This window comes from Puma concolor, chromosome C2 (assembly GCF_028749965.1).
Source record: "Puma concolor isolate L17-30 chromosome C2, mPumCon1.1.hap2, whole genome shotgun sequence".
Classification (NCBI taxonomy): Eukaryota; Metazoa; Chordata; class Mammalia; order Carnivora; family Felidae; genus Puma; species Puma concolor.
Window position 1 is genome coordinate 47,685,486 of NC_141675.1, and position 18,039 is coordinate 47,703,524.

Here is an 18,039-nt window from a genome sequence, read left to right on the forward strand (position 1 = left end):
ACCCAGGGGCTAGTGGTTTTCCTTTGGGTATTTTTTAAGACAACACTATCATGTAACATCTGGGACCAGAGAGAGATCTTTATGGTATATATTTTATAGATCTTTTCTTCTTAGATTTTCTTTTTCCTCTAATTAGTAAATGACCAAGAAGTGCTAGATTCCTGTGTGAGCCCCTTTAAACATATGCTTGAAACAGTAGTAATTCATTTTCCAGTTACACTTAAATACAATTTGGAAGTGCGCTGTTTAAAACTTTGATACACTCAAGCCATGAAAACGAGTTTTTCAAGAGGTGTGATACTTAAGGAAGTCCCAACCTACATTGCCAAGGTATTTACAAGGGCTCATTGTGACTAATCACTTTAACCTAAAGGAATAGGATTGGTCATAAAACCCCCAAATCATACCTTAATTACTTGGGAGTTGTAATGGACCTTTACCTCTATCTCTATAAAGCTGTACTTAACATATTTATTTCTAAAATAATAAAGCGCTGCCTCTGATCTTTAAAAATACTGGACGGGGGTGGGGGTGGAATTTGGGGAGCTGGTGTTGCCCGTCGGTGGTAGGAATCAAGGTAAAAAGTGCGAAGCAATATGAAATACTGATACTCTGCTTATAAGGCCCTTTTAGAAATTAAGTTACCAATAACCTCAGTTGATTCCAACTGGGTTAATTTAAAAATATTGAAATAGAAGCTAAGAAGCAGACTAGAAGGACAGAAAGACTCTCCCTGCCCCCCTCCCAACCCTCCCTCCTTCGAAAGCTCTCACTCTCTCGGAGTAGCAGGTTCCAGCAAGTGCCTGGAATCTAGTCTCTTTGAGGAGAGGAGCACTACCACAGCAGGGCGTTCCCAGCTGGGGACTGAGGGCTGCTAGGAACCTGCAGACACCTGGCATGGTTCTTCAGGGCTCTAGAGACTTCTGTCTGGGGCTGTACGCAAAGGCTGCGAGCAGTCAGAAGGGTTTCCTGTGTGTCAGCAACTTCACTTTGCCGGATAGCTGGCGGAAGAGCGAGGGAGCACTCCCGGGCCAATCGCTCCCCAGCAGCCAGTTGGACCCGTGCGCCCCCTCGCCGCCTCTGGTAGCTGCGGAGGGGGAGAGGCTGAGCACGGTCGCTCGGTCACCGTGAAGATCTCCACAGAAGCCTCTTCTGACTCCAGGCGGACGCCCGGGAAAGCGCTGGCTAACCACGGGTCTGGCTCCGCCAGGCACGCCCCTAGCCTCCCGGGAGCGGTCTCACCCGGGTGCCCAAACTCCGCCCACCCTCGCAGGGAGCCCGCCTGCCCCCTGCACTCACCCGAGCGGGGCCTTGAGGAGGGGCCGCGCGCTGCACGGAGGCTGAACACAACACAGAAGCGCACGGGTGTGCGGTGACGCGCGCGCTCCGATGGCCCCCAGAGGCTGAGCACTGGGGGCCGTGGAGGAACCGGCGCGGGGCCCTGAAATGAGCTGCTTGATCGCAAGGTAGGGAGAAAAGAAGATGCCCAACCCAACTTGATCTTTGGGGACAGCAAGGTGGGGAGTGCCTTTGTCCCCCACTGAGTGCGGCACTGCGAGTTTGACTCGACCTCGGGCACACGCGCTCTGAGCTCTCCGGTGCGGACTCGCGGCCCCTCGGGAAAGCTCAGTCGGAAAGTTGTCGGTGCCCCGTGCGCCCTATTGCATAACCTCAGCACGGTGGCCAGGCGGGGAAGTTGGTGGCCCGGCCGCCAGCCCAGCTTGGTCTCGGCGGCGGGGTGGATTTCATGGCCCGCAGGGCCGGAGCCGGCGTGGGCGAGCCCGCGTGTGCCCCCTCCGGTGGGGATCCCGCGCACCCGCTGTCTTCGGCTCACGCGCTGTTCCGATGCTCCGTGCGCCCTTGGCCGCTGCCGCCCTCTCACCGCTGCTTGCCCCTAGGAGCCGCCGCGTGAGTCTGGGAAGAGAGAATGACCGAGGGGCCGTGGCCGGCTGTCCCCAACGGGACGGACGCTACCTTCCTGGCTGGCCCGGGCTGGCCCTGGGGGAACAGCACGGCAGCCTCCACGGCTGCGGTGGCGGCAGCCTCCTTCGCCTGCTCGCTGACCAAGACGGGCTTCCAGTTCTACTACCTGCCGGCTGTCTACATCTTGGTGTTCATTATCGGCTTCCTGGGCAACAGCGTGGCCATCTGGATGTTCGTCTTCCACATGAAGCCGTGGAGCGGCATCTCCGTGTACATGTTCAACTTGGCCCTGGCCGACTTCTTGTACGTTCTGACACTGCCCGCGCTCATCTTCTACTACTTCAACAAGACAGACTGGATCTTTGGGGACGCCATGTGTAAGCTGCAGAGGTTCATCTTCCATGTGAACCTCTACGGCAGCATCCTGTTCCTAACCTGCATCAGCGCGCACCGGTACAGCGGCGTGGTGTACCCCCTCAAGTCTCTGGGCAGGCTCAAGAAGAAGAACGCGGTCTACATCAGCGTGCTGGTGTGGCTCATCGTGGTGGTGGGGATCTCGCCCATCCTCTTCTACTCGGGTACCCAGGTCCGGAAAAACAAAACCATCACCTGCTACGACACCACCTCAGACGAGTACCTGCGAAGTTATTTTATCTACAGCATGTGCACGACCGTGGCCATGTTCTGTGTCCCCTTGGTGCTAATTCTGGGCTGTTACGGATTGATTGTGAGAGCTCTGATCTACAACGACCTGGACAACTCGCCGCTGAGGAGGAAATCCATTTACTTGGTGATTATTGTACTGACTGTTTTCGCTGTCTCTTACATCCCTTTCCATGTGATGAAAACAATGAATTTGCGGGCCCGGCTGGATTTTCAGACACCAGAAATGTGTGCTTTCAATGACAGGGTTTATGCCACTTACCAGGTGACACGAGGTCTAGCAAGTCTCAACAGTTGTGTGGACCCCATTCTCTATTTCTTGGCAGGAGATACTTTCAGAAGGAGACTGTCCCGGGCCACCAGGAAGGCTTCCAGAAGAAGTGAGGCTAACTTGCAATCCAAGAGTGAAGACATGACCCTCAATATTTTATCTGAGTTCAAACAGAATGGAGATACAAGCTTGTGAAGATACAAGAATCACCGAAAACCCACTTTTGTAACATGGTAGGACGCTTAATACAGCCAAATGCTTTCTTCCTTCCCCTTTAAGTGTCTAGTAAGTTGAGAGAAAAATCAGTCCAAGAGACTAGGAAGTTAAAAACCCAAGAAAAACAAGAGAAACACCCACCCCCACACTTAGCATGTTGGGGGTTCACTTTCAAGGCCTCCGTTTCTAACTAAAAGTATGTAAAATAAAATTATACTATCCTAGTTAAACATTTACTTTCTCATCTGCCCTTAGAATTTACAAGCCGTTCTGCTTAAATGCACTGAGTACTAGCCCTATTTTGATATTAATAATTTCTCTAAGAGAACTGATCACTTGAAACTGAGTTGTCAGTGATCCATGGTGGGAACAAGCTGAAACTCGACATTCTCAACACAGTACAGCAAAAATGCTAAACTCAATTCATTGAATATCAGATGAAGAGATCTCAGCTGGGTGTCCCTTTGGTCCTCTAAACATAGGTGGTGGCTGGCTGGGTTTCTTTGGAGAATTGAATAGCAAAGTCACTTCTTTTAAAAACCTAAAAAGTGATTATTTCCCATTTACTTGTAGAAAACTGCTCACTGTTAGGTGTTAAATGTTTGGTGTTAGAAGCCTGCATAAATTACCTTACAGGTAAATTGCTTTGGGAACAATCAAAGTTCATGTACGTTCCGTGTAAACACTGAACTCTTAGACTTCCTGTGATAAAGAACATTTATTTGTACCACTGTTGTGCAATGCCTTAGGAGTTTGGGTTCCAGTACAAATGTTCACTCATAGCTGTAAAAACAATGTAAAAAAAAAATCACAGATAAATTACAGACCAAGGTTGAGGAATGTTGGACAAGACGATGATGATATTATCAGAGGGAGATGGTTGACAGTTATTCACAATGCAAGGTTGTAAACATATTCTCAAATGAGGGAGTGAGGAAAAGACAACTTTTTTTTTTCTTTTTTTTAGAGGAGACTATTTTAAAATAAGGACATTAAGTGGTGTAAAGCTCTTTTTTTGCCTCTTAAAAATAATGGGAAAATGTGATTTCAAAAAAGGCAGTAGACTTTGTACAATTTATGTTGATAGAATGAAAAGCTGTAATTATTAAATGGATCTTACATCTTCATATTTAAAGGGGAAAAAAACTGCAACTATAGGGGAAAGGGAAACACAGAGAATTGTATCTATGGGCTGCCTAAGGTACCATACCACTGAAAAGTTCTGGAAACTACACATCAGGCTAATAGTTTAAGAGAAAACTACTGGTCGTTTATTTCCTCTGCCAGGCACAAATGAAAGCTTCAGTAATTTTAATAAGTTTTCAATGAATATTGAATTTAAATGAATAGTGAATATTGCATTTCTAGCCACTGAATCAGGTCAAATTTTGTATGATGGAGAATAGTTAAGGTGAGGGAACACAATTTCTAACTCGTAACAAATCTAGCATCAACAGAATTTCTGTCAAAATTAGCCTCAATGAAAGCCAATCTTATAGCTTGCAACTGTTGGTGAAATAACTTGTTTGAAAGCATTTGGTAAGTAAAGCAATTTGGAGGCTGTCTTCAGGCAAGAAGCTGTGAGATGTAGGGACGGGACAATGGGGGCTTGATTTCAGTTGTTGTAGTGCCCGAGAGTAGCCTGTGCATTTGTGAGACATTCATAGACTTGCTTCAGTTTATCCAATCTCGGGCCGCTAACATCAATGAAGAAAAGCAGTGTTCAGCCTTACTAAAAAGTCCTTTTTTTTTTAATGTGTGTATATGTATATATATATATATATATATATATATATATATATATATATATGTGTGTTGGTTAATGCACAGAATTACAGAAGCCGTATCAAAAAGAAACCAGGTAGATGTCCTACCTCCACTGCCCCAATTTTGAGGAAGTTAGCCAAGGTTCTCTTGGTTAGGATCCTCCAAAGCATTCACTAAAAGAAAAGGTATAAAATAGATCATTACTGTATTATCCCTGCTAAGCATCATGATCAGTGCCACAAGATTAATATCACTACACTGACCAAGATGGAAATTTCAAACCCTGTATCAGTCTTGAACTCCCAAGCTAAAGGTATGCATTTGTATAGTATTTCCTCACCATTCACTTCAGTTTTCTTTCTTTCAGGTCTCGGGATGCCAGCATGGTTGAATACATGTTCCACACATTGTTTCAGCTCCCAGAGAGCTTTCTTTTGGAGTGTGGATCCAGTGAGGTGGCCAGTGCCTGGAAAAGCCCTTTTACTTCTTGGCATGTTTTTTCCAGTGTTTCTTCTTCATACATCACACAGTGGACAATGATAACTTGTGAATACATGCCAAATAGTAACAAGAACGATCTTGCCCAACCCCTTCTAGGCACAAAGAGGTCTCTGGGAAGAATCTGTCCTAATGGTAAAAACATACAGAGGGTCAAGACTATTGGCTAGAGATCTGATAATGTGATGATGTAAGCAGCTATTTTAATGGTAAAGGCAGAAATCTATTGGCGTTTGGATGAAAGCACTGCCAAAATTATCGAACTAAATTTCACACTACAAAACTATTTTAATGCCAAGTTGAAGGTAGTTTATGGCTTACCAGTTGGCATCTTTGACTCTTTAAACATCACTGTACACTTGGATTAAAATGATAAAAAGACAGACCAAGAAGAGATACAGCAAAGGGTAGGTTTCAGAATTAAAAACATGACCTCACCACTCAGCCAACTGTGGAACTCTTGACCCATTCAATACCATTCTCCATAGATTAAAAAAGTTGGATGATATCCATCTGTTGGAACCTCAGGGGATGTGGTAAAGCCTGAAAACTACAGCCAGCCAGAGGTGCATGAAATCTGCTACTGTATTTTCCAGGACTCTTTGATTCCAGTCCTTGGCTAAAAATTCTCACAAAGTTCACCAATCATGATGTGGACCTATGACCCATAAGTTTTCTCAATCGACTCCAAACAGTACAGTGAACTGCCTTTGGATACAAGAGATGTCCGTGCTCAGAGCAGCTGGAATTGGACTAGTGAAAATAAAGATATGTAAGTAGTTAGGAATCTACTAAAGCTTTAACTTAGCTGGGCACAGAGTAACTAACATAGTATTTATGGATGGAGCTCACAGTCCTTCAGTTGTACAGATTGGAAAACTTTTTTGCAAGATCAAATATGCTGATGTAAGATTATATTTATTATGATGTATAATAGGTCACACTCGTGTATTTTACATAATGTGTTGCATAGATAAAATGAATTACTGTATAGTATGCTTTTCAAATATCAGTATCTTGAAATGTTCAAGTCTTAAGATTTTGATCTAAAATATGAATGTTTTATGATAAAAGTGGTTAATTTTCTCTAGAAATGCTTTTGCATGTTTACCTTTTTATTTAGGGTTCTATATATACACACAATTGGGTGTCAAACTCTCATAAGCTCAATAGCAAATACAAAATATCTTTGCCAGACTAAGACTTACTGTCTATATTTTATATGACATAGTCAAGTTTCTATTGTCTTTAAAGAACATTTAGATTGTGCCCCCAAATATGGTTGAAGCTTCCATTTCTAATGCAAAACCTTGTCCTAAATTCAAAGTAGATCTTACGTTTTAGAAGTCTGGAGGAATGGGCATTACAGATATATCAGAATTTAAGGAAAACCTAGGGAAATCGGGAGAGAAAAAGGCAGCTGGTGCAATCAGTTACTGTCCTCAGTTCTCTTACATTTTTGTGTTGTAATCATGTACTCTGAGATGGAGTTTCTAAGTAACACACTACCACCAAGTTCAAGACTGCTATTTAATGTTTTAGGTGTTCAGTTGGTAACTTGAATTTCAAGTTTTATAGTGATAACTGTGTGTGATGTGGCTGCTGAATTGTTACAGTTTTTTATTATGTTGTACATTGTACCATACACATCATTACAAATTAATATGAAGGGGAATATATGTTACATATCAAAATTTGTGACTTTGAATTCTAGTATGTTTTTGTGTTTTTGCAAAAATGTTTATTTTTATATTACCTGTGATTTTAACATAGTTGGACTAGATTTCTTTGTGATTAGTAGTTTCATTGAATGAGCAGTATGGAAACAGTGTTACTTGACATTTTGAGCCTTCTCAGGTTTATCTAAATCAATGGTAGCTTAACAAATTCCAGACTAACTGTATGTAATTGTGTTTTTAATAAGAGGAATGTACATTTCCTATAATTTTGCATGCGTGAGTGTACAATATTGTGTTTGTATATGTGTTCTAAGGCATGCAGTAACTTTGTATCTGCTATTTATAATAGGAAAGCTTTGATATGATCACCATCAACAGAATTGAACCTACTATGGACAATTAAAACTGAAAGTCTCAATAAAACTATGAAATGTGATTGGATGGCTTTCATGTTATTATTATAGTGTTAAAACTCCTAAGTTTCACCAAACTTTGACATACACTATGCTGACTGACACAGTATGTATTTCTTAAGCTGTGGCCTAGGGAAATGTTAAAGAATTCTGGTATAGGCTAATTTATAAGATTATTTATGTTGAGGAAAAATACAGAATCAATACCTATCTTCATACTAGTTTGAAATGTTAGCTATAATCTTTTCTCCTTTAATTTTTAATTCATGGAAGTGATAATACTAAGAATTCTTTGTGGTTTCTGCTTATCCATTAGCCTATATTGCCTGCATCTTTCAATTTTATTAAAATATATGTCGAGTCTTGTATAGTGATAAAGTGTAGAGTGGAAGGGAAGCAGGCTTAAACCATTACCTTTTTTTTTCCTTGGCAGAGAAGGTAAGTGCACAATGGTCCTGTGTTGAGTTTTCTGGTCGTCTGCTGAGACAGGTGCCCCGTCACAGAATCCTGTGGGTAGTAAACTGTAAATTACTTGCAGCTTTAAGGTACAGTTTTAACTCCTTAATGAGCTATACTAGAATCGTCCCTTATTAAAATCAGCTAGGTAGAGTTTTGTGGGTGTGTATGTTTATTTAGTGCATACACAGAAATAGTACAGAAAGTCATTTTTTCTGATTTAAGAATTTACCACGAAGCTGTGAGAATGTTTTGATTTTTAAAGTCACATTGGGATTAGAGTCAGAGAACCTTCATTCCCTGTAAGTAAATACTCCTGCTTTTAAATTCTTTTATTTTAATAAGCCAAAAGTTTATGCTCTTTTCAGAATGCTGAGAATTTTGCCCCCAGATATGGTCAGAGTTCCCAGTTCCAAATGTAAAAAAAAAATTCAAAGTAGATCTGTTACGGTTTAGAAGTCTGATGGGATGAGGCATGAAAGATACAACAGATGTCACTACACATCCATACTGATGTTACTCCCATGCTTACTTGCTTTAACCCTATAAGGTTATGCTGCTTTGGGGTGGACCCTGGGGACTGACATCTTCAACTAGCGTAGTTGCTGGGACAGATCCGTGGATGCAGTCAGGCCCTGGGGCTGAGCAGCTGACAGTATTGCAGCCCCTTAAAAATAGACCTGGATAAAGGCGTAGGACCACAGGAGGCATGTGGGGCCAGTCAGTACTGCACACAGAGGAAAAATGCACTGCCTTTCCAGATTACCTGATGAGGAAAAATCACCAGTATCAAGGTGGGAAATCCTCAATCCACTGAAACAGAGGCCGTGGAGATGATCTGATTGAATCCTATCACCTTGGTTTGATGGTGAGAGTACAGGTTTCCATTCAAAAGCGGAGCAACAAGGAACTCAGGATTCTCACTCCTGCTTGAACATTCCTTTCACATTGCAGGACTCTTCAAACTGTAGATTTTGACCCGTTAGTGGGTGATGATGAGCTCTCTTTAACAAAACAAAACAGACCAGACTCCATTACTCAGTAAGGCTTTATGATTTTCATTTCAGAAACACATGCTATATTGATACAAGTAACATGTTATTTGTATGTACTTGTGTCTTGGGTCACAGTGGGCATTTGATTTCTTAGAGGTCATTTGATTTCTCTGAGGACCTAGTCAAAAAACAAACTACACTACTCAGTACAGGTATGGGGTTACAAGAATAGGGTATGAGAGATTTTTTTTTTTCAAAATGACTTTTAAATAAAGAGGGACTTGTTAATTTTGTTGTATGTGTCCTCTTTTTACAATACTTCTTAAGATCACATTTGGAACTCCCAAAGAAACAGCATTCAGCTTACATTTTACATCTAAGCTTACATCAGCAAGGAGAGCTATTTGTAGCATAGATACTGTAATTGAAACAGATGTATGTAAACATTGAAGCTTAGCTTTTCATACTAGTCTCATTGGTATGAAAAGTTAACAGTAAAACAGTAAATGTCCACTATGTTCAAGAGTAGCAGCTTTGCACTCAAAATGTCTTATGTTTGAACCAAATTCTACCAATTACTTGTGTACCTTGGACAGTTGCTTACCTCTTCTGGCTTTGTGTTCAATTATAAATTGGGCATAAAATGGCAGCTCAAAGATGTTGGGAGAATTACATGAAATAAAAAAATGCAAGGCACTTCACAATATACCCTCAGTAAATGTCAGGTATATCATTCTTGAGGCTGCTAAGGACTTTGCCACCCCATATGCTGTTTTGTTGCTGTTTTTTGTTTCTATTACTATTTCTGTTATATTCTTTCATGCCGTGGAGACTTTGTGGGTCTCCTAGAATTTCTTGTTGTGGACTTGAGTGCATATATTTTCTTTTGGACTCTCCATTGAATATCTGAGGTCAGGTAATAAGCAAGTGTTCAACTTTTTTGATGTTTTGCATTGTGATATACACTGTGTGGGACAAAGATGCAAATCAAAATGTGTGCAGCTAAAAATATATCAACAAGAAGAGTATGCTGACCTTTTTAGCTGGGCTTCACCTCTCAGATTCAGTCTATTTTCACTTGCCACAGTCCAAAGTCTGATCTTCAGTTTTGCAGATACAGAAACTTGATCTCAACAGTTCACCTAGAGTTCACCAACTCTGGAGCACTGACTCACACCAAGAAAACTGACAAGAGAATCACTTACCAACCAGAACACCAGTTTATGAATATACCATGGCTACATCCCAGTCACAATAAGACATATGCCTGTTCAACTTAATTATAGATCAAAAAGTTGCCTACAGAGCTTAAAATAAAAACACAGAGGTGATATTCTTGAATGGCATTTTCAGTGAGAGAGATAATCTGAAAGAATTGCCTATCCCTGAAGACACTGGTTATAATAATCAGTATCCATCCTGTACATAAAAAAAATCTGCCTCGCTGAAATAGCTTAGCATGTAGATTTCACATTTGCTTATTTTCTCTTAAAATCAATCACCATCATTATTACTATTTTCCTTGCAAAATGTAGTTTAGTAATATCTCCCTGTTGTGGGGTGGTGGTATTTAAGCCTGCAGTGCTTGCTAAGTTGGAGATATCTAAAAGATATGCAGTCAGAAACATACACTATGTCATTACAAATGCCATTCCGAAGTTCAGGACAAAGTTGTAGCAAAAGATAGAGGTTTGGAAATTGTCCATTCACAAATGATAACTACGGGGAGGGGGTAAACCATAGGCCTACCGACATTGGGATGACAGAGGAGAATACTGAACAGAAAGAACTGGAATCCTAGAAGATTCACAACAGCCTCCTGAGGAAATCGGTCTCAGAAGAGAGTTTCAGTGAGGAGGTAAGTCTGTGTCACTTGTTACAGAAAGGACTATCAAGAGTCTGTTAGATTCATAAAAATAGTAATTATTTCTGATCACTGAAGTGTTTTGGTGAAGAGATTGAGGAAAACAAATTAGTACTTTGAGGAGAAAACAGAGACAGAAAAAGCTACACAGAGACATTGCTTGATAATGCCAAAGGGAAAATGTCCATGGGAGAAATTGAAGTAGATGGATACATCAAAAGGACAAAGGGGAGGAGCACCTGAGTGGCTTAGTCAGTTAAGCATCCGACTGTTGGTTTTGGCTCAGGTCATGATCTCATGGTCCTGAGTTTGAGCCCAGGATCGGGTTCTGCATGGACAGAGTAGAACCTATTTGGGATTCTCTCTCTCCCTCTTTCTCTGCCCCTCCCCAGCTTGTGCCCTCTCTCTCAGTAAATAAAACTTAAAAAAAAAAAAAGAAAAAGACAAAGGGGAAGGTGTAGTCTAGGGAAGGAGTGGATGTGGGTACTGAAGTTGAACACCATCATAGTAGAGGACAGAAGTTAACTGTGAGGCTAGGGCACTGGCTGGGTCACTAGGTGATAGGAATATTATAGGGCAAAAAGATTACAGGGTCAGATATGAAGGTTGGTGGATGGCAGCAATGAGTAAGAGGGCAACTAGCGGGAGCTAGAATACCTATCCCTTCTCTAGTGTGTAAAGGTGGCAAGATAAAAATGGCCTCTATGGGGAAAATGAGTAAGGGAGATATTTTACTGAGGAGTTGTTAGCAGCTTTTAGGAAGAGATGGTTGTGAGTATAGAAGCTTCCTTTAGAAGGAATTGTGTCTCTAGAACACAGTCCCAAAAAAGGGAAGAGATATATATGGTCAATAAAGGGTAGAAATGGGAGGAGAGGGGAGTGAACTGGAGGAGAGTAGTTTTGTGACAAGGAAACTTGTACCAAAGGGGTCATATTAGACCATGAGGACAAAAAGGAAGGTTGTGAAAAGACCTAATATTTCATTAGGGTGTAAATAGCCAATATTCCATTAGCAACTTTGGCCATAAGCTTCCCCCATAGTCAAGACAGATTGTTCTCAAATTGATGGAATTGGGGAAAAGGGAATGGATTAGCCTTAGGCATTTAGAGCTGTGTAGTGTTTTAAAACATGATTGCAAATTCACTGCCGTTTCTCTAACAACTGTGATGTAGGGTCCCTCTCCTTGGTTCTGAGAGAGTTTGTGGTTATTTTGACCAATAGAATATGACTTCTAAGCCTGAGTCATAGAAAGCTACATAGTTTCTGCCTTGTTCGGAACATTCTCTCTTGGAGCTCAGAATTACTATGTAAGAAGCAAACTACCTTGTGGCCACAGGGTGCTAAAAAGAGAGGTGTAGGGGTATAGGTGAGGGGTGTGGGGAGACAGAGCATTCACAAGCCAAAGAGCCTCTAGCCATTCAAATCCTACCAGCCCATATACCAGACAAGTACGTGAAGAAGACTTTGATCCAAATACCCTGCTATTCTAGTCACTCCTAGCTGCTTGAGTCTTCTCAGCTGAGGCCTCAGACATCATAGGACAAAGACAAGGCACCTTGGCTGAGACTTGTGTGAAAAACCTATAAGGAAAATAAAACCATGGTTATTTATGTCTTCTGGGATAGTTTGTTACACAGCAATAGACATGGCCTAAGACAGACTATAATGCCAATGTTGTGTCATTTCCCACAGTCAGTGTTTTTGTTTATCCTCAGGTAGGTGTGGCCAGGGTAGGGATGGGGCTGATTTAGGAATTTATGGTGTATTCCCAAGCAGGAATGGCATTCAATTAACGCACAGGAACAGACTAATGGATGTTTGGTGAGATGTCCATTCAGATTGGTTAAAGTTTGTGCCTAATCATGAGAAAATATTTTTACTATATCCCTTGCCTCCAAAACAGTGACATGAATATAGAAGGTACTTAGATTGGCACAAAAATGTCTGTGAACAGAGAACAGTTAAGAGGTAAGTTTTATCAATCTGTGAGTGTAAAAGGATTTCACAGAGAAGAGAATTTTGGCTGAACTAGAATGGACTGAGAAAATATATTCATGAAGGCATATGTTACACAGTTGGGTTTAAAGGCAGGATGGAATTTAATATTCAGGAGGAAGAAGGGAAGGTATCAGCCTCGTTTTTGTTTGTTTTATCTGGAGGTTGGGGTATGAAGAAAACAATATGCAAAGGCAACGGGTTGCAAAGAGGGTGGCCTTAGGTAGAAGAAAGGGAGAAAATAGACTCACTATGGGCTCAGAGGGTGAAACAAGTTAAGGTTAACTAGGCAAAATAACACCGCAGAGTGAAAGAACAAGCAAAGAGGTTTGAATTTACTGTATTAGGCAATAGAAATCCATGAAAAATTTTAAATTCAGGAAATGGCCTTGCAGAAAATCTGGCAAGGGAGGCAGCAACCTCCTAAGACACTGTTGCTCCCAGGAGGACATTCAAAGACCGGTGGTGGTGGTGGTGGCAGTGGAAGGAGACAGAAGCGTGAAATATTTTGTAGGAAGAAATAACAGCTGTGGTGTGTGAGTGCAGTAGAGAAAAGGAAAAGCCAATGATGACCAAGGTTCCATCTGGAGAATCAGGAATAATGGTGTTAATTCTGATGGAAATGGAGTGTTGGAAAGGAAAGCAGAGGTGTACAAAATGTGAATATAGTGTGTAAACCTTGAGGTCTCCTCTGCAAGAAGCATTCCACGTATTTTTCTATGCTTCACCTTAATGTTTTGAGCCTCTCTTCGCTAATCTGGCATAGTTTTAATTTCACATTGTTCAGTTCTCCTGCCCTTTTTCTTGAACTTGTGACTTACATCCATAAAGGCACCAAATTGTTGAAAGGAGGGCATCTGGTACACACTGTCATCTCTTAACATTGCAACTCATGAGGTGACCTATGTATGTGCAGGATTCTGTTTAGTCACCCTTGTTGCTATTCACAAAAGCCCTTCATTTCTGGTTCTGTGAGCAGGTATCACGCTCTTCTTGGGATAACAGTGTCTTACCGTTGGGATCTGGGAAGGCATGGAGTAAGTATCCTATGAACCCTCCCAGTCCACTTCCTTAGATACACTACAAAGCTATTTCTGTTCAGGGGTTTTATGCCTTCAGAAAAATGTAAAAGGAAAATCTTGAAACATTAAAAAAGTACCAAGGACATGGTAAGCAAAACTATGGGTAAAGAGAATAGATTTTTCTTCTTTTCATTTTTCTAAATTAACTTTGGGGCTTAAAGCAAAAATTATTGTTTGATTTGGTTCTAAATGTATGTAGACAAAATATTTAAGATGATTACTTTTTAAATGGGGGAAGGTAACAAGAAATAAAGAGAAGTAAGGCTCCTATACTTACTTGAACTGGTAAAATGACAACAGTAAAGGGGGAAAGTTATCTTAATATAAAAGCTACAATTACAACTTAAAGTAGTAATACAAAACAACACACTCAAAAATAATGTCAATGAAATAAAATGGAGTTCTAAAAATATTCAAGTAACCCACAGAAAGGAAAAAAGAAAGCAGAGAAATGAAAACCACAACAAAAAACAAAAAAATATGATAGAATTCAGTCCTAACCTATCAATAATAACATGAAATGTAAATGTGTCTACTAAATACACTAAGCAAAACACACAGATTGACAGACTGGATTAAAAAAACAAAACCTAACTTTATTCTGTCTGTAAGAAACTCACTTCAAATATAAGCAGATTGAAAGTAAAAGAATAAAGACATAGAAACATTAATTAAACACAGGAGTAGCCATATTAAAAGATTAGAAGAAAGAGAAAAGAAAATTGACAGCAATGGATGTTGTAGAATGATTAAAGGGTAAACCCACCAAGGTATGCACCAAAACAACACTGCAAAATATGTGAAGCAAAAATTGATATAACTGAAAAGAGACAAATTCAAAAATACGGTTGGAGACTTCAACATCCTTCTTCCAACAATAAAACTACGAGACAGAATATCAGCAAGTACATAGAACTCAACAACATGACCAACCAACAGGTCCCAAGTGACATTTATAACAGAATACAGGCTTTTTTCAAGTGCTCACATCCTGGGTCATACAACAAACCTCAAAAAATTTGAAAGAACTGACATTATATGGAATGTGTTCTCTGACCTCAGCGGAGTCAAACTAGAAATCAGAGAAAGATAACAGGAAAATACCTAAGCACTTGGAAATGAATGACACACTTTATTTTTTTTTTAATTTTTTAGTGTTTATCTTTGAGAGAAAAAGACAGAGAAAGAGAGAGAGGGAGGGAGAGAGGGAGGGGAAGAGAATGAGAATGAATCAGAGGGCAAACTGGCGAGGAGCAAAGAGAAACAGAGACACAGAATCCGGAGCAGGCCCCAAGCTTTCAGCTGTCAGCACAGAGCTGGACACAGGGCTTGAACTCACAGAACACAAGATCATGACCTGAGCCAAAGTCAGATGTTTAGTTGACTGAGCCACCCAGGTGCTCCACTGACACACTTTTGAATAATTTATAAGTAATCCGTGCATCAGAGAGGAAGTCTCAAGGGAAATTTAAAAAAATAGATTGAAGTGAATTACAATAAAAATGTAACCTATCAAAATTTGTGGAATACAACTAAAAAGCATCTAATAAAAAATTACAGAGGCACCTGGGTGGCTCAGTCAGTTAAGTGTCCAACTTTTGATTTCAGCTCAGGTCATGATCTCACAGTTCCTGAGTTCAAGGCCGGCATCGGTCTCCGTGCTAACAGCTTGGAGCCTGCTTGGGATTCTCTCTCCCCTTCTCTCTGCCCTTCCCCCAACCTATCTCTCAAAATAAACAAATAAACTTAAAAAAATAAATAAAAGGCAAGCTTGCCTTAAGAAAAAATTACAGCTAACATTCTATTTAATGCTAAAAGACTGAATGCTTTCTACCCTAAGACGGGGAACAAGGCAAACTTAGTGCTAAAGCAGTGCTGAGTGGGGAATTTATGACATTAAATTCTTAACTAGAAAATGGTAAAATCCTTAAATTAATAATCAGAGCTTCCATCTCAAGAATCTAGAAGATCCAAAAAGAATAAAAAACAAGAAAACCCAAAGCATTCAGAAGGGAGGAAATAATAAAGAACAGAAATTAATGAGATATTAAAACACACAATCAATAGAAAAATATCAATGAAACAAGAGAAGGGTATTTGAAGAGATCAATGTAAATGATAAATCTCTAGTAAAACTGACCAAAAAATACCCATTATCAGTATAATGAATGAAATTAGTTATGGCTGAAATTGTTGCAGATATTAAACAAGTAATATGAGAATTACCAGAAACAACTTGACACATGAAAATTTGGTATCTTTGATAAAACTCATCCCAAAATACAAAGTTATCACACTCACCCAATATGAAATGAATCATTTAAATAGCCCTGTAACAATTAATGAAAGTGAAATTGTAACTTAAACAGCCCCCCAAAAGAAATCTCTAGGACTGGTAGTTTTCACTGGAGAATTCAACCAAATATTCAAAGAAAAATTCATATGTATTCTGCAAAATTTCTTCCAGAAAACAGAAGAAGAAATACTTACCTGTGTATTACATGAAACTAGTGTTACCAATGATACCAAAACCAGACAGTACAAAAATAAAACCAAAAAACAAAAAAAAATATAGAAGAGTACCCCTTATATATATAGTCACAACCATCCTTAACAAAATAGTAGCAAGTAGAATACAAGAATAAAAAAGAATTATAAAAATATTTTAAAAATATAAAAAGAATTATCATGACCGAGTGTGACCTGGGATGCAAATCTGATATTTATTTATTAAAAATTTTTTTTAAATATTTATTTATTTTTGAGAGAGAGGGAGAGACAGAGTGTGAACGTAGGAGGGGAAGAGAGAAAGGGAGACACAGAATCCGAAGCAGGATCCAGGCTCTGAGCTGTCAGCACAGAGCCCGATGCAGGGCTTGAACTCACGAACTGTGAGACATGACCTGAGCTGAAGCCAGACACTTAACCAACTGAGCCACCCAGTCACCCTGCAAATCTGATATTTAAAATGTCATCTATGTCATCATGATACTAACAGACTGAAGAAAAATCACATGATCACATCACTGTTACGGAAAAAGCATTTGACAAAATACAATATGTATTAATGATAGGAATTCTCAGAGAAATCAGAACAGAAGGGAATTTACTCAACTTGATAAAGAGCATCTGTTAACACCACCACCAACAACTATAGCTAACATTAGCAAATGGAGATGGAACTAAACAATGGTAACATGAGGGCTTTTGTGGTGATGGAAATGTTATATATCTTGACCGTGTAATGTCAGTATCCTGGTTGGACTATCCTACTACAGTTTTTCAAGATGTTCCCATTAGAAGAAACTGGGTAAAAGGTACTTGGGATTCCTTTGTATTATTTCTTAGCAACTGCATGTGAATCTATATCTCAAAATAAAAAAGTTAAATTAAAAAAGAGAGGTGGGGGGCTGGGTGGCTCAGTCGGTTAAGTGTCCGATTCTGGGTTTCAGCTCAGATCATGATTTCATGGTTCCTGAGTTTCTGAGATTCTGGGTTCCTGAGCCCATGTTGGGCTCTGCACTAACAGCATGGAGCCTGCTTGGGATTCTGTCATCTCTCCTCTGCTCGCTCTGTTTCTATCTCAAAACAAATAAGAAAATTTTAAAGAGAGACAGAGAGAGAGACTGAAGGAGACTAGGCATATCTAGAAATATGTATCCGTCAACAGATGGATGACAAAACAAATTGTGGTAGATCCTTACCATGGAATGATATTTAGCAACAAAAAGGAACAGTTTACTAATACATACACCATGGGTAAATCTCAAAAATGCTACACTGAAAAAAAATAAGCTATAAGAGTACATTCTAGGTTATGTATATAAAATTCTGGAATAGGCATAACTAACCCAAAGTGACAGAGAACAGAGAAGTAATTGTCCAGGGCCAGAACAGTGTAGGGATGAGGAATTGACTACAAAGCTGCACAAAGGGATTCTCGGGGGATGCGTTTGATTGTTTCAGTGTGTGCTACGGTATCAACATTTCAGTACTCAAGCTCTATACTTAAAAGGAGTACATTTTATTGTATGCATATAATTACTCAATAAAGTTCTATTTAAATAAAAAGAGAGAATAAATAAAATTGAGATATTAGAGTTGATACTCAATTTTTGTTTTTAAATTGGAAGCTGTAGCAAAAGACAAATACTCTCAGGAATGTCTTTTACACACCGTGGCAAGATTCAGAGTAAGATTTTGTAACGGAGACTCT

The 18,039-nt window shown here is 40.0% G+C and overlaps 1 protein-coding gene and 2 long non-coding RNA genes across 4 annotated transcripts; 1 reads left to right on the forward strand and 2 right to left on the reverse strand.

Moving 5' to 3' along the window:
• The first annotated feature begins 1,328 nt into the window (after positions 1-1,328).
• P2RY1 (purinergic receptor P2Y1) lies at positions 1,329-7,453 on the forward strand. Of its 2 annotated transcripts, XM_086674556.1 has the most exons (3): positions 1,329-1,466; positions 1,899-3,090; positions 5,208-7,453. In XM_086674556.1, the coding sequence occupies exon 2, from the start codon at positions 1,928-1,930 to the stop codon at positions 3,050-3,052; it is 1,125 nt and encodes a 374-aa protein (XP_086530682.1). In that variant the 5' UTR covers positions 1,329-1,466; positions 1,899-1,927; the 3' UTR covers positions 3,053-3,090; positions 5,208-7,453. The 2 variants fall into 2 exon arrangements, with proteins under 2 accessions (XP_086530682.1, XP_025769689.1); XM_025913904.2 differs by lacking the exon at positions 1,329-1,466 and having other exon boundaries at positions 1,873-3,090.
• LOC147577236 (uncharacterized) lies at positions 4,874-5,317 on the reverse strand. Its single transcript, XR_015240062.1, has 2 exons — positions 5,181-5,317; positions 4,874-5,013 (listed from the first exon to the last, which is right to left on the reverse strand). It is a non-coding gene; the product is annotated as an uncharacterized LOC147577236 (long non-coding RNA).
• Positions 7,454-7,684: 231 nt separating the features above from the next.
• Positions 7,685-10,266, reverse strand: LOC147577237 (uncharacterized). Its single transcript, XR_015240061.1, has 3 exons — positions 9,917-10,266; positions 8,653-8,890; positions 7,685-7,937 (listed from the first exon to the last, which is right to left on the reverse strand). It is a non-coding gene; the product is annotated as an uncharacterized LOC147577237 (long non-coding RNA).
• Between the last annotated feature and the right edge of the window lie 7,773 nt (positions 10,267-18,039).